We start from the raw sequence: 15,831 nt of genomic DNA, 5'->3' as shown, positions 1-15,831 counted from the left end.
TTCGAGAATGCCTTGATGTTCTGAAAAACCGAGGTTATTCCACAGAAAAAATGTTTTTTTTAATGGATATAAATTTGCTAAGTCATTTTTACATGAAATGTAGTACAAAACGCCATTTTTCACATTGTTTTCTTTTTTGTAGATCTACCCTTATAAATGTAATCTATATAGTTGCTTTAGTAGAAAAGACATTATGGATCATGTTTTTTCAACATGCAAGTTAGTTTTCCAAGCGCTTCAAAAATCAATGGCCCACATTATACCAAAATTTCATGGCTTGAAAAATCATATATTTATTTTAAAAAAAGGTAATTTAAAGTGTGATCTCTAGTTAACAAAGAAAACAAAACATATTGAATGTGGTGAGATTGAATACCTTAAAAAAGGGGTAAATTTTGAAGGATGGTGCAGTTACAGTTGGTGGTGAAGTCCCTTAGGGAAAAATGTATCAGCAGCTTATATGCCACGGGAAGGTTATAATTTTGAAGGTGCATTACTCATCGATACAACTGGCACTTATAATTTTCCAACTAGACTATATATACAAGAGACAGTAGCAAATATATATCCATTTCTATTACGTTCCCTACTATGAAAATATCACAAATTTGATATTATATTAATTAATATGAAAAAATACTTTTAGAATATTTTTAGATTTTTAGATGTTCTTGTAGTTATATATTTCTTATATTTTTACTTTTATATAGCCTGTATATTATTGAGACTTTCCTCGAGATTTTCCCAACTTCGAGATTCGTGCCATTCCTAAATACGGTTTGAGAAGCACAAGTCATTATGTTGAACCAGGTCTTGAAAGTGGACGGGTTGACACTGTAGTCGACTTCTCTTGTCTCGGTGGTTCTGAGCAGTGATGAAGGACGTGTGGGTTGGCTTCTATAATAAAAATAAACCACGCAGGAAATAATGAGAGCAAGCAGGAAAAATAACGAGCACACACTCTTGTGAACCTACATCCACGGCTGCAACTCCTTATTTTTATTTCTCAATAGCAGCAGAGGCACAAATTACAGTTATTTAATGGAAGTCTTAAGAGAGTCCTCTTCCTTATCCAACATTTTACAATGTCTATCATTTTGGAAAGATGCTTCTCGCAGGACTTTCTTAAAATTATCTCTTGGGTTTTTCTTTTCTTGTAGGAGTCTATTATAGCAGCTTCTTAGGTTTCCTTAGTGTTCCCTCTTGATCGTGCTTGCATTTGGATAGAGTTTGCTTTTGCAACCGTATGCAGCTACCTCATATTCGTGTCCAACTGGACTGGACTTGTATTGTTTTACCAAACCCGGATCTATTTGGGCAGTTGGATAATTAGTAGAATTCATAGATTGTGTTGGCATTGCAAGAAAACACATCATTACCGACCATAAAAATGATGACGATAAATTATCATCGTCAATAATACATTAATCTTGACGATAAAAAATATCATAGTAGAAATACCTACAATCGACGACATAATGTTGTCGCTCTTATCGCGTTGATAATATGAATCGAAATACGCGAAAGATGGTCGAGACTAGATATTGTCGATGATATTATCATCGCGTTTCAAATACGACGATAATTAATTGTCACCTATTATACTTTATATTTTTAGTAGTATAGATGATAATTATTATCGTCACATATATTCCTATTTCTGACGTAAATATACGATGATATTATCGTTGAATTTAAATATGTATGTAATGATATTTATCAGCATTATAAATTAATGTCAGTGCATACCAGCATATTGACGATGATAATTATTGTCGCCAATAGAATGTAAATAATCATCATATTGACGATGATAATTATCGTCATCAATATGCTGTCAATAGATTACAAATGACCAGCATATTGATGACGATAATAATTATCATTAATATGCTATTATTTATAATCTATTGACGAGGATATATAATTATGGTTGTCAATATGTATAAAACCAAACCCGGATCTATTTGGGTAGTTGGATCATTAGTATAATTCACACTTCCCTGCAAGCCAATGGGCAATGTGGGCATGAGCTTGTCACGAAAGAAGGAGAAATCACACCTTGGCAAACTTTTTGTACTCGCCGCTCCTTTCTATGATCATACAAACCTTCAAATGCCCTTGAACAACACACTCACGAATAAACACTCACGAATAAAGTGATAATCAATTTCAATGTGATGGGTGCGAGCATTAAAAATAAGATTAGAAGCATGTATAAGGAACTAATGTTATCACAGTAGAGGTAAGTTGGATCACCCAGGTAAATACCAAGATCACAATTTGTACTCTGCCTCTGCATTAGAGCAAGCAACAAAAGGGTGCTTTTTGACAGACCAAGAGATAATATTGGAGCCAAAGATGTAGACCAATGATTATCAGGGTGACCCGTGCAGTCAGCTTCTGAAAAGAAAATGAGAGACGGTTGGGCTACTGATCGTTGGACTCAAATGCCATAGGCTAATGAGCCTTTAACATAGCAAAGAATATGTTTGGCAACAATCATATAAATCATAGAAGGCTGATGCATAGAAGACTTAACCCTTCAAACCCTAGACTCTACTCAAGCATGTTTGCAAAAACCGTCCGACTGCAAAAACCCTTGAAACCCTTCCCACTTGTTTGAAAAAAAAAAACAATGTTGTGACTGTGAGGTCTCTGAGAGGTAACAATCGTCCGACTGCAAGTCTGCAACAGCCAAGCCAACAGGTTCATCTTTCTCTCTCAGTTTTTTTATGGTTACTTTTTTTGCAGATTGGTTACGTTTTCTGTAGTTTTTCAGGGGTTTTATTGTTTTGAGACTACAGATTCTTAGGGATTTTCAGGGGTTTTATTGTTTTATTGTATTACAGAGAAGAGCGTGGATGATACTAATAAAATGGTGGGATGATACTTTTTAAATCCTTTTTGCTTTTCAATTTCTTCTTTCAATAACAAATTTAGGAAATGGTCTCTATGATCCAGAAATCGATTCTCCTATAATTTCATCTTGTGGTAATCGAGGATTGTTTGTTTTATGATGTTTGTTCTCTCATGAACTTGTGGTCAATTTTTTTTTGTTCTTGTTTTAGTTTATGCTTGATACTTATTTGAATGAAAGTGCATTTGATGCAAATGCTTGATACTTATTTGATGTTTGATACTTTTTAGATATGGTTAGTAGGATTGAAAATAGATTTTATACTTTTTTTTCATGTAAAATTATTTTATTTTATTTTATTTTATTTTTTTAATTTTTAAATTTTTTTGAGAATTTATTTGATTTTTTAATTTTTTTCCCGAGATTTTGCCAAAAAAAACTCGAGAATTATTCAAAAAGTTAAAAATCTCCCTAGAAATTCACTGTCGAGAAATTGTTGTTTTAAACTTTTGTCACCATGGGAGAGGCCAGTGTGGTGTCATTTGACTGTTAAAGGATGCATGTGGGTCAATATGAGACAACATAGGTAAACTGATAGGAGTTGGAAAAGAGGACGTGGGAGAATGACGCTTAGGTTGTAGATCAACAAAAGGCTATACCCAAGAAAAATGCACTTGCAAGTTTTTTCAATCAAGTTTGTATTGATGATAGGGTCTCAAAAAAGGAAAACACAAGCAACCAAAAACACAAAAAAGACTATAGTTTGAACGCTTGTGATACAAAACCTAGTAAGAAGTTTTTGAGGATGAGATAATGGAGGGTAGTTGATTAATGAGGAAGACTGCTGTGAGAAAAGATTCTACCCACAAAACCTTAGAGACATAGGCCTGAGCCATTAAGGCCAACCAAATTTCAATGATATGCCTATGTTTCCTTTCAACAATGTTGTTTTGTCCTTGGGTGTGAGCATAAAAAATATGATGGTGAGTGCCCTGGTGGCAAAGGTAACTCTCAAATTGAGTAGTTGTAAACTCGCCTCCACCATCAGTTTGAAAAGCTTTAATAGTTAAAGAAAACTGATTCTCAACAAGAGCTTTAAAAGTTTGAAAACGCACAAAAGACTTTGACTTTCATACTAATGGGTACATCCATGTGAAGCATGTAAAATCATCTACAAAAAGAATGTAATATTCATATCTAGAAGTGGATGTAACAGGGGATAGACCACAAATGTCATTGTAAACAGGCATTAACAACATAAAAGAATCATGAACAACATCATCAAAAGGAAGTTTATGACTTTTTTCTAATTGACAACTCACACAAACATTATTGAGTTTAGAAGATCTAAGCAAAAAGGAATAATTGTTCTTTTTAAACATATGAAAAATAGAGTCTCATGGGTGACCCAATCTCTTATGCCAAACCCATGTTATAGCACAACAACTCACCAAAGTGGGGGGTCTCTTTACTCCAAAGTGAATAGGGTAAAGATTATCTTTAATCTTTCTACGAAATAGAACTTGACCTATGCTCAGATCCTTGATTTCATATCTCCGTGAAAAAAACACAAAGGAACAATTATTCTCTTTACTAAAGCCAGCAACTAAAAGTAGCTTCTTACTAATGTCTGGCACGATTAACACATCATTTAATGAAAACTCATAATCATTCAGTGCCAATGTGAGAAATATGTAAGTCATTGTCATTTCCTACAATAATACAATCATTACTTTGATACAATGATGAAGAGTTCATAGCTCACACATCATTTGAAACATGATTTGTTGCCCCAGTGTTTGAAAGTCATTCCTTATCACCAAAAGAATCCATCGCTATGTCACATGGGTGCGGGTGCGGGTGCAGGGATTTGGCACTTCCAAAAAACCCGGGTGTGGGGGTGCGATAGGGGCAAAAATGTAAAATATATATATATATATATATATATATATATATATATATATATATATATATATATATATATATCATGTATAGTGTATATGTATGAATGTATGGTAGCTGTTAAGGTCCATGACATTTATGCATGTTAGCACGTTCACCACAATTTTATGCCCCTAACAAATTAAAAAATTGATATGGTGATTAGGTGTATTAATTGTCACAATTATGGACATTTTAGTAATTTTTATTAGGAAAATATATTAATAATTGTGCATTTTGAATGCATAGCTAATAAGTGTGTAACTTATTTTTACACAAAATTGCAAAAATAGCTACTGGTGTCCATTAATGCATGGAACCGCCAAGTCATTTTTAAACTTCAAGGGTGTATTTTATGGTCATGTGTTAACCCCTGCAGATGGCTATGGAAGTCAACACACTTATTAACTTCCTAGACTGATCCCTCTTCATGAGAAGCCTTTTGTTTTATGTTTGCAGAGGCATTGATTTTTTTTAGATGTATATCTGAATGTGTGCCCAACTTGCTTTGTACCATTTTTTTATCTTATATGGTTGTCCCTAAAGATGAAAGTGATGAGTTGTGGAGCCTGATTCATTGTTTTTGCCCTTGCAAGAAGGGGGGTCCGGGGGCTCCTCCCGGCACGGGTCCCACTGTGCGGTCAACGGGCGGGGGGTCCAGGGGGGCCGCCCCTGGCAGGAGGTTATAGGGAGGCAGCCCCCCCCCCCCCCCAAGTTTTTTTTTTAAATTCCGCAGCCCATTTCATAGGGCAATTTTTTTTTTAAATCCAAAAAAAAGGACCAAAATGACCTTAGGTGCAGTCAACGCACCCAGGTTAGGGTTGACCGCACCCGCGTCGAGTCGCGTCGATGCGGGTGCGACACCCTGCTAGCCGAATCTCTGTTACATAGATCCATCGACATAGCAACAAAGGATTGTGGCAGGTCATCTGGTTGGGTAGACCGATTGTACTTATCTTTACAATATAAAGCATTGTGATTGGTCAGATGACAAATCTGACATTGTAGAGCCTCCTTGATTTTGAGAATGACTTCAATTTGAGCCTCTTCTAAGCTCATTTAAACCTTGACATCAAAATCAGCTCCTTTACTGATTATTTTTGCCTCCACGATAAAAATTGGGACTCGATCCTCTTTCTCTTGAGGAATAGAAAGCAGTACTCGGCTGGTTATTAGAAGAGTCTGCATGCATCCTTTCTATTCTACTTTCATGACTTAGAAGAGAAGCTCTAAGTGCATCAAACTCCAGTATTGAATCACTAACAATTACAAGAGTAACAAAAGATTCATATTCGGGAGGACGACCATCAAGAACATGATTAACTAATTCTTCTTTAGACACTGACATTTGAATAACTGCAAGAGCATCAACTATGGACTTAATTTGATTTAGGTATTCAGTTATGGAAGATGTACCTTTCTTGATATCTTGTAACTCCTTAAGTTGCATACATCTTGATTGAGATTGCTTAGCATATCATCCCCTTAGAGACTCCAAAACTTCCTTGATCGATTCAAATCTGACAACTTGAGCGAGGATTGGTTGAGCGAGGGTGGTGTTGATCCAACACATGATCATCTAATCAATCTTTTTCCACTTCGAATATTCGGGATTGATAGTAGTGCCTATTGGAGCTTCAATAAATCAAGATGGAGCAGCAACAAAACCATCAATGAACCCAAACAAGAGTTTTCAGAATAGGTTGAAATTGACTCTTCCAAAGGATAGTTGTTTTCATCCAATATAATGGAAACAAGATTGTTGATATTGAATGTGGAAAAAACAAGGCTCGAAGAGACCAATTCATTGCCATTCGAAGCCATGATGGCATGCAGCTCTCATACCATAAAATAAAAATAAACCACTCGGGAAATAATGAGAGCAACTAGGAAAAATAACGAGAACACAAGACTTAACGTGGTTTGGTTCTTGTGAACATACATCCACGACCTTACTTTTAGTTTTATTTCTCAATAGCAGTAGAGGCACAAATTACATCTATTTAATGGAAGTCTTAAGAGAGTCATCTTCCTTATCCAATGTTTTACAATGTCTATCATTTTGGAAAGCTTCTTCTTGAAAGACTTTCTTAAAATTATCTCTTGGTTTTTTTTTCTTGTAGGAGTCTATTATAGCAGCTTCTTAGGTTTCCTTCTTGATTTGGTCTTCCATCTTGATCATGTTTGCATTTGTATAAAGTTTGTTTTTGGCAATCTTCCATCTTGATCATGTTTGCATTTGTATAAAGTTTGTTTTTGGCAACCGTATTCAGCTACCTCGTATTCATGTCCAACTGGACTGGACTTGTATTGTTTTACCAAACCCGGATCCATTTGGGTTGTTGGATCATTAGTAGAGTTCCTAGCTTCTGTTGGCACTACAAGAAAACACACCATTGCCGATCATAAAAATGTCGATGATAAATTATCATCGTCAATAATACATTAATCCTGACGATAAAAATATAAATACGATGATATTTATTGTTGAATTTAATTACTATAACCAATGATATTTATCATCAGCTATTTGAACATATATGATTTTTCAATATCTTTATGACGATAATTATCATCGACTTTTAATATATAATTGATGATATTTATCATTGGCTTTGAACAATATAGGCAACCATATTTATCATTGGTTTTAATTAGTATAGCCAATGATAAATATCGTTGCCTTTAATTACTATTACCGACAACATTTTAGAGCCGACCGTTTTATACCGACTATATCATGTCATCGAAATTATTTTTAGATATACAATAATATATAAATATCATTGAAAATAGTAATATAAACGACCGTAAAGGACCGCCAACAAGAGCAACGATATTTATCATCATTTATGTTATTGACTACTATAAATTATATATTGCCAACAATAAATATCATCGATAATGAGATGTTTTCTTGTAGTGCGGGGTCCTCATGAAAAGGCTTGAGCTGAATGACATGAAAGACCATATGCAAGTTGAAGTGTGAGGAAGATTCAGCTTGTAAGCAAGGTTACCTACCTTCTTCACAACAATAAAGGAGCCTTCGTACTTACAAATGAAGCCCTTATTTAGTTTTTGGTAGGCACAAATCCAGTTTGTGCTGAGTTTCACCGTAACATGGTTACCAATGACAAAGCCAAAGGTTAACGCTTCAAATCTGCCTATTTCTTCATGTGTATGACTACCTTTCACATAATTTTTTTTTTGCAATTGTTCTTTCTTGCCAATCTCGAATAAACTAGTCAAGGGGTCTTGCCCAAGTATCAAACAACTACAGTGTAGGGCTGCTTACTAGTAGTGAGCTCGAAGGGGCTGTGGTTCATTGACTCACTTCTCCACTACATTCCATCCCCAAACAGATGGGCAAATCAAAAGAATCAATGCTACTTGAAGAATACTTGAGGCATTTTGTGAGCGCCAACTAAAGATTGGGTGAAACTATTAGACATTAATTTGTCCAGCTACAACTTGCAGAGACGTAAGTCAACGGGTCATAGTCCTTTCGAGCTCACTACTGGTCAGCAACCCTGATGCCTCCACTGTGGTTGTTTGCAACTCAAGCAAGACTCCCCTTGCCCACCAGGCAAGAATCAACAAAACTTCAAAAGGAATTTCTTCGAAAGGCAGCCACATGCATCCAAATTGGTAGATCCGAAGCATTGACCTTTGGCTTTCAACGTTGGTAACTAGGTTACGGTGAAACTCAGTGCATACTGGATCCATGCCTATCACAAACTAGGCTTTGTCCGTAAGTATGAAGACCCCTTTATTATTGTGAAAAAGGTAGGCAACCTTGCGTACAAGCTGGATCTCCCCTCTCACCTCAACTTGCAGCTGGTCTTTCATGTCAATCTGCTCAAGCCCTTCCATGCTGACGATGTGGACTCATCAGAAGCCAGCCCACGTCTCTTTCAAAGCCACTTTGAATGACCTACACTAGAGATGTCAACTACATTCTCAACCATCGCCGGAACCCGCACAATGGTCTTGGATGGCCCTCCATCAAATGCACTACTGATAGACAACGTCCAAAGGTCCACCTCAGTAGCAACCTGTTCTGCCCTTCATGGATGGGTGCACCACAAGGCGTTGTGGGTCCCAAATGTCTTTAGATGGATTCCTTGGCCCCCATTCACTTTCTTAATCATAATTAAATATAGCCTAATGGCAGGAATAAGATCATGACAATTTGCTCTCATGCACCATCATTAGATATAGCCTAATGAAGGACATAAAATCATGACCATTTTCTCATGCATTTAGGGGTGTAAACGGTTTGGATTGGGTGGGATGCAACCAATACCAAATCTGACTAATAGGATATTGGCTAATTGGATTCGGATGAAAAAAACTAATATAGAATCCAAAAAGTTACATGTTGGATACGGCTATGAAATCCTAAACAGAATCCAAATCTGATTACTAATCAGATTTAGTCTCCTCAACTAAATCCAACCGATTGAATTCAGAATCGGGTTGGATATCTGATATATGCTAGCACCCGGATTTGGTATAGGCTCTACTTGTCCCAGTCAGACTGATTCCGGATCCTATCAACTTTCATCCAATCTTCAATTATATCCGATCCAGGTCTGATCTGTTGAATGTATATAGTTGCACCTTGGTGGTTGCTGCTAATAACGAGCAACGTACTGCACCTAATCAAACTGCCAACAGCTAAAAAGATTCCAGAATGACCACCAAGTCCGTCTCTCTCCCTTGCATTTGAATGTTTGGAGCCACAGAACGAAGTAATTTTGTTCACCACGTTCACCATTCTGCTCTCTCCCCAATCAGCCACCCATGACTATCCTTGACCCTCGCCGTAGGGCCAAAAGATGCACACCCATCTTCTGATTCTACGATACCCGATTTCCCATGACCATCTTCGTCTCTCCTTCTCTTCCTTGTGCAATCCTACACCAAGAATCCGACTACCCACTTTCGGTTGTGCCTTCTTCTGTTGTTGCTATCACTCTTCCGCTACCTACAATTCGTCGAATTTTTCGTTGACCACCGAGCTCATAAGCGTTTCCAGGGTTGTAACTTGTAAGCGTTAGTATGGACTATGCGGGCGAACTGTTTGGCGTAATGCCTCAGAGATGTGTTCACTTGGAACACTGTTATCGGAGGTTACGCTGATTCCGGGCCGTGTGAAGAGGCTCTTGTTCTGTACAGCCAGATGCACAGGGAGGGCTTGCAGCCGGACCACTTCACCTTTCCGTTTGTGGTTCGCTCATGTGTTGTTCTGTCAGCTCTTTCTGAAGGGAAGCAGGCACATTGCTGTGCAATTAAAAATTGTTTCAGTTCTGATATCTTTGTTCAGACCTCGCTGGTGGCAATGTATTCTCAGTGTGGTGATACGCACAATGCCCAGTTGATTTTCAGTGAGATGGAGGTGAAAAATACAGCTTCATGGACAGCTATGGTCGCTGGTTATGTTCAAAATGCAATTTCTAAGGAGGCTTTAGAGGTTTTCCATCAGATGTTGGAATCAGAAGTAAGGCCAAATTCGATTACATTGGTGAGCATTCTTCCTGCCTGTGCAAATTTGGATCAACTCTACCAAGGAATGCTGATTCATGCTTATGCGTTTAAGTTAGGATTGGATTCAGATATTTCTTTGGTGAATGTTTTGTTCTCGATGTATTCAAAATGCAAGAATGTTGATATTTCTAGGTCTTTATTTGATAGGATGCAGGTTAGAAACTTAGTTTCTTGGAATGCCATGATTGCTGCTTACGAAAATAATGATGAGGGCAGGAAAGCACTCAAGCTATTCAGACGAATGCAGACTGAGGGTGTTGAGTGTGATTACATAACAATGGTTAGTGTAATTTCAGCCTGTGCTAGGTTAGGGGCTCTAAACACAGGGAGACGGGTGCATGAGTTAGTAGAAATGAAGCGGTTCGATTCCAACCCCTCGATTAGTCATGCACTTCTTGACATGTATGCAAAATGTGGTAGTGTAGAATTGGCACGTAAAGTATTCTATAATTTAAATCAGAAAAGTATCGTATCTTGGAGTGGGCATATGCAGCACATGGACATGGTAGGGATTCCCTTTTGCTCTTTGATGACATGCAGAACCAAGGAGTGAAGCCAAATGCTTTTACTTTCACGCCCATTTTGATTGCTTGAAGTCATGCAAGTGTTGTGGAAGAAGGCCAGAAGAATTTTGATAGCATGAGAAGAGATCACGGCCTTGTACCTGGTCTTGAGCACCACACATGTATGGTGGACCTTCTTGGTCGTGCTGGTCGACTTGTTGAATTATATGATTTCATCGAGAAAATGCACCTCAAGTAGGTTTAGATGATTCCACTAAGCGTCAATTTTGGGAAGATTTAGATGGAGTAGTACAAGGGATATCTTATGGAGAAAGGCTTTTCATCGGCGGTGACCTTAATGGGCATGTAGGCATTAGTAGGGATGGATTTGAGAGTATCCATGGAGGCTATGGTATAGGAGAAAGAAACGATAGTGGAGAAAGGATTTTAGATTTTGGTTTGTCCTATGATATGATCTTAGCAAACACCTGGTTTAGGAAGAGGGAGTCTCACCTAGTAACATTTAAAAATGGGGTTAATATGAGTCAAATAGATTTTTTCCTACTTAGAAAGAGAGATAGGGGTTGTTGCATCGATTGTAAGGTTATACCGGGAGAAAGTGTAGCTACACAACATAGAGTCTTAATTTTAGATCTTAGAATTAGACAATGCCGCAAAAGGGATAGACATAGGATAAATCCTAAAATTAAGTGGTGGGCACTAAAAGGAGCTAAACAAGGAATGTTTGTAGAGCGGGTAGTTAAGGAAGTTGATTAGTGTCTCGAGGAAGATTCAGAATCTATGTGGAATAAGATAGCGGGTGGCATGAGAAAGGTGGCTAAGGAGGTATTGGGTGTGTCTAAAGGCGGTGCACCGCTAGGTAAGGATACATCGTGGTGGAACGAGGATGTCAAATTAGCTATTAAGGTTAAAAGAGAGTGTTATAGAAATCTAAGTAAAAGTCGTGATAATGAGAATTTAGAGAAGTATATGATAGCAAAGAAGGAAGCTAAAAAAGTAGTTCGGAACGCGAGGGATAAGGTATATAAGGAGGTTTATGACAAGTTGGATACCAAAGAGGGTGAGAAGGATATTTATAGGATTGCAAAAATGAGAGATAGGAAATCGAGGGATCTGGGTATGGTTAGATATATCAAAGATGAAACGCAAAGGGTTTTAGTCAAAGATGAGGAGATTAAGGAGAGATGGAAAGATTATTTTGATAAGCTATTTAATGAAAGTCATGCTCAGGATCTTGGAGACTTTTCCATTCCTTTTCATGAGATGAATCGTGACTTCATGCGCAAGATTCAAAAGAAAGAAATTGCAGAGGCTTTGAAGAAAATGAAATCAAGAAGGGCAATTGGCCCAGATGGTATACCTATCGAGGCTTGGAAATGCTTGGGAGAGAAAGGTTTAGAATGGTTGACAAATCTTTTTAACAATATTTGGCGAACAAATAAGATGCCTAATGAGTGGAGGAAGGGTACTTTGGTGCCTCTATATAAGAATAAGGGTGATATACAAGATTGCACAAACTATCGTGGTATAAAACTCATAAGTCATACTATGAAACTTTGGGAGAGGGTGATTGAGTCTAGGTTGAGGAAGGTTGTCATGATATCGGAGAATCAATTTGGTTTTATGCCTGGAAGATCTACTATGGAAGCTATACATCTTCTTAGACAACTTATTGAGAGAAATAGAGAGAGGAACAAAGATTTGCATATGGTTTTTATTGATTTGGAGAAGGCTTACGATAGAGTACCTAGGGACGTTCTCTGGTGGACAATGATGAAGAAAGGTGTTTCTCTCAAGTACATTAGTATAATTAAAGATATGTATGAAGGAGTAGTAACCAATGTCCGCACTTGTGGAGGGGTGACAACCAATTTTCCTATAACGGTTGGGTTACATCAAGGATCTGCTTTAAGCCCTTTCCTATTTGCTATAGTGATGGATGAGCTTACGAGATCAATTCAAGAAAATGTGTCGTGGTGTGTTTGCTGATGATATTGTTTTGATTGATGAGTCTAGAGCTGGGGTTAATGTTAAGTTAGAATTATGGAGACAGACATTAGAAGCAAGAGGTTTTAAGTTGAGTAAGAGTAAGACAGAATACATGGAATGTCGATTTAGTAATCTACAAAATAGAGATGGGAGTGTAGTGAAGCTTGGTGAGCAAGAAATACCAGTGGATGATTCTTTCAAATATTTGGGATCTATCATTCAAAAGTATGGAGAAATTGATGGAGATGTAAATCATAGGATAAAGGTTGGGTGGATGAAATGGAAGAGTGCAACTGGAGTGTTGTGCGATCATAGAATGCCATTGCGGTTGAAGGGAAAGTTTTATAGGAAGACTATTAGGCCCGCTTTACTATATGGTACGGAATGTTGGGCTGCCAAGAGACATCATATTCAAAAAATGAGTGTAGCTGAGATGCGTATGCTGAGATGAATGTGTGGAAATACAATAAAAGATAAGATTCGGAACGAGGAGATACGTAAGAAGGTAGGCGTTGCACCCATTGAAAATAAGATGAGAGAGAATCGTTTACGGTGGTTTGGACATATTCGACGAAGGCCTAATGATGCTCTAGTTAGAAGGATGGAGAAATAGGAAAATATATTAGTTAAAAGAGGTCGGGGTAGTCCTAGGAAGACATGGATGGAGGTGATAGGAAAGGATATGAATGCTTTGAACCTCACCGAGGACATGGCATTGGATAGAAATGAATGGAGGAGAAGGATTCATGTGGAGGACCCAGAATGATTTTCTTTGTTGGTTCATATCGCCGACCCCAATTGTTTTGGGATGAAGGCGTAGTTGTTGTTGTTGTTGTATCGAGAAAATGCCAATGCAGCCTGATGCTGGCGTTTGGGCAGCCCTGCTTGGTGCTTGTAGAATTCACCGCAACATGGGAGCTAGCCGAGCTTGTTAGATCACGGCCTTGTACCTGGTCTTGAGCACCACACATGTATGGTGGACCTTCTTGGTCGTGCTGGTCGACTTGTTGAATTATATGATTTCATCGAGAAAATGCCAATGCAGCCTGATGCTGGCGTTTGGGCAGCCCTGCTTGGTGCTTGTAGAATTCACCGCAACATGGGAGCTAGCCGAGCTTGTTACTGAACAGATCTTCAAATTGGGTCATCAAGCTGTTAACTATTATGTTCTTATGTCAAATATCTATGCTGAAGCTGGTAGATGGGATGATGTGGTTCAGTTAAGAAAGTTGATAAAAGAACAACAGCTGAGAAAGGTTCCTGGTCGAAGCTTGGTGGAAATAAACCATAGATTCCGCACATTCCTTTCAGGTCCAGGGTTATGACCATATATGATGAAAAGTTGAATCATCAAGTATTAGGCATGTTCTGTTCCTCAGAATCTTTTCTGGCCACACATTTATACCCAAAAGGAATTACATGGTATTAATCCCATGTTTTTGTTTTGGTAAGCCTCTGACGGAGATGAGCAGAAATGACATGATATTTAAATGTATCGATTATATAATTCACTGGTGCCTTGTGCATGAGGTTCTATCATCTAACCTTCTTCCATTGCAAGTAGCAACTATGAGTTGCAACTCTAGATACAAGAGACTGGAAATCAAAATTTTATAAGATGGAAATTATTCTGCATTTTTCTCTCTGTAACATGCTGGAAATAATCAAAATTTCACCATTTATGGTCAACGTTAAATGAAGAGAATATATTCATCTCAAACTTGCTGGCACTTGGTTTTTCATGTTGCCAGAAAGAGAAGAGAAACTTTGGAATTGAATGTAACTACATTATCCATTGTGCAGTTATTTTTATGTCTTGCCAGCCTGTTTTATCTGGTCTATGAAGGCAACTATTGTTTGGATTACAGAATGACTCCATGTAGAACAGTACATAATGACATAAGAAGGAAGGATGTTGTAGAAATGTGCTGAACAATTGTGATACGGAGGTTGAATTAGATATGATGGGGCTATACAGATTACAAGCTTGCCAAGGTTGGTCAGGAACATCCCAAGTAATTTATTTCATGGAGCTGTGTAGCAGAAGCATGCAGGTCAAACTTTCCTATGTAATATATTCATGTCATGGTAATTGTAACACTTAATCATACCATCCATTGTCTGTTACAAATTTGGAATCTTGGAATTCTTCATGTAGGAACACAAACAGGTGCAATCCTGGCCACTAGCGCCAACTGCTTCAGTTGAAGTTGACAATTGAAATACCATCTCTTTCTTGCAGTCCTGCTAAGCCCTCAAAATTTTGGTTTGGAATGCTATATATCCAGCATATATAGTAATTAAAGTTCTTCAGTTGCTCTTAGCCATTGGTGACAGAAATGATGTTTCCAAGATCTTTGGAAATGTTGGAAGAAAATTAATGTTGTGTCTTAAATTCCAGACCCTTTCAGAACCATGACCTGATTTAAAAATATTTTGGTGACCGTACAATGGGAACTTAAAATGGGGATTTGTGGTGGTAGCGGAGGGCTTGGGCCGATAGGCACAAACCGGAGCCCACCACAAACCCCTCCCAGGGCATGGGGGCTGAGACCCTGCAGTATGGACCTGTCTAGTTTTGTAATTTCTCCTTTTTTATACTGGCTAGGGTTTTATGCCCTTTGTCATATATATATATATACATATATATATATATATATATATATATATATATATATATATATATATATATATATAGTTGCTTCCTTTGAGAGTAGGGTCCGAGAGTTTTGGGTGTATTGGTGGTGATTAAGGTTTTGAGAGCTATGTATCTCACCTCTGTATTTTCCTCAGATCTTGCTAGTGGACTTTTGCTCCTCTTTCGTCTGTGGACGTAAACTTGAGTGCCAAACCAGGTCTTGTCTTGTTTTCTTTCTTCTCTATCTTGTGGTTTGCTTAGTTTCAATCGTTGTTTTCATAACAATTAATTATGGACTGTTTGATATTCAGTAATGGCTTACCTCCTAG

At 37.8% G+C, this 15,831-nt stretch overlaps 1 protein-coding gene across 1 annotated transcript; it reads left to right on the top strand.

Moving 5' to 3' along the window:
• Positions 1-8,746: 8,746 nt before the first annotated feature.
• LOC149816498 (pentatricopeptide repeat-containing protein CRR2, chloroplastic-like) lies at positions 8,747-14,189 on the top strand. The gene is made up of 5 exons (XM_089986908.1): positions 8,747-8,838; positions 9,905-10,753; positions 10,948-11,109; positions 13,722-13,817; positions 13,910-14,189. Exons 1-5 carry the CDS (start codon positions 8,747-8,749, stop codon positions 14,187-14,189), a joined length of 1,479 nt encoding a protein of 492 aa, XP_089843034.1.
• Positions 14,190-15,831: the final 1,642 nt, after the last annotated feature.

Source organism: Nuphar pumila, chromosome 14 (genome assembly GCF_984573655.1).
Source record: "Nuphar pumila chromosome 14, dmNupPumi1.hap1.1, whole genome shotgun sequence".
NCBI lineage: Eukaryota > Viridiplantae > Streptophyta > Magnoliopsida > Nymphaeales > Nymphaeaceae > Nuphar > Nuphar pumila.
This window is presented reverse-complemented; position numbering and strand designations above follow the sequence as displayed.

Coding starts and splice junctions, on each gene's coding strand:
- LOC149816498 (XM_089986908.1), top strand. CDS start 8,747: ATGTCAACTACATTCTCAACCATCGCCGGAACCCGCACAATGGTCTTG. Junction 8,839..9,904: donor CTGATAGACAACGTCCAAAG/GTCCACCTCAGT, acceptor GTAATGCCTCAG/AGATGTGTTCACTTGGAACA. Junction 10,754..10,947: donor AGTCATGCACTTCTTGACAT/GTATGCAAAATG, acceptor GATTGCTTGAAG/TCATGCAAGTGTTGTGGAAG.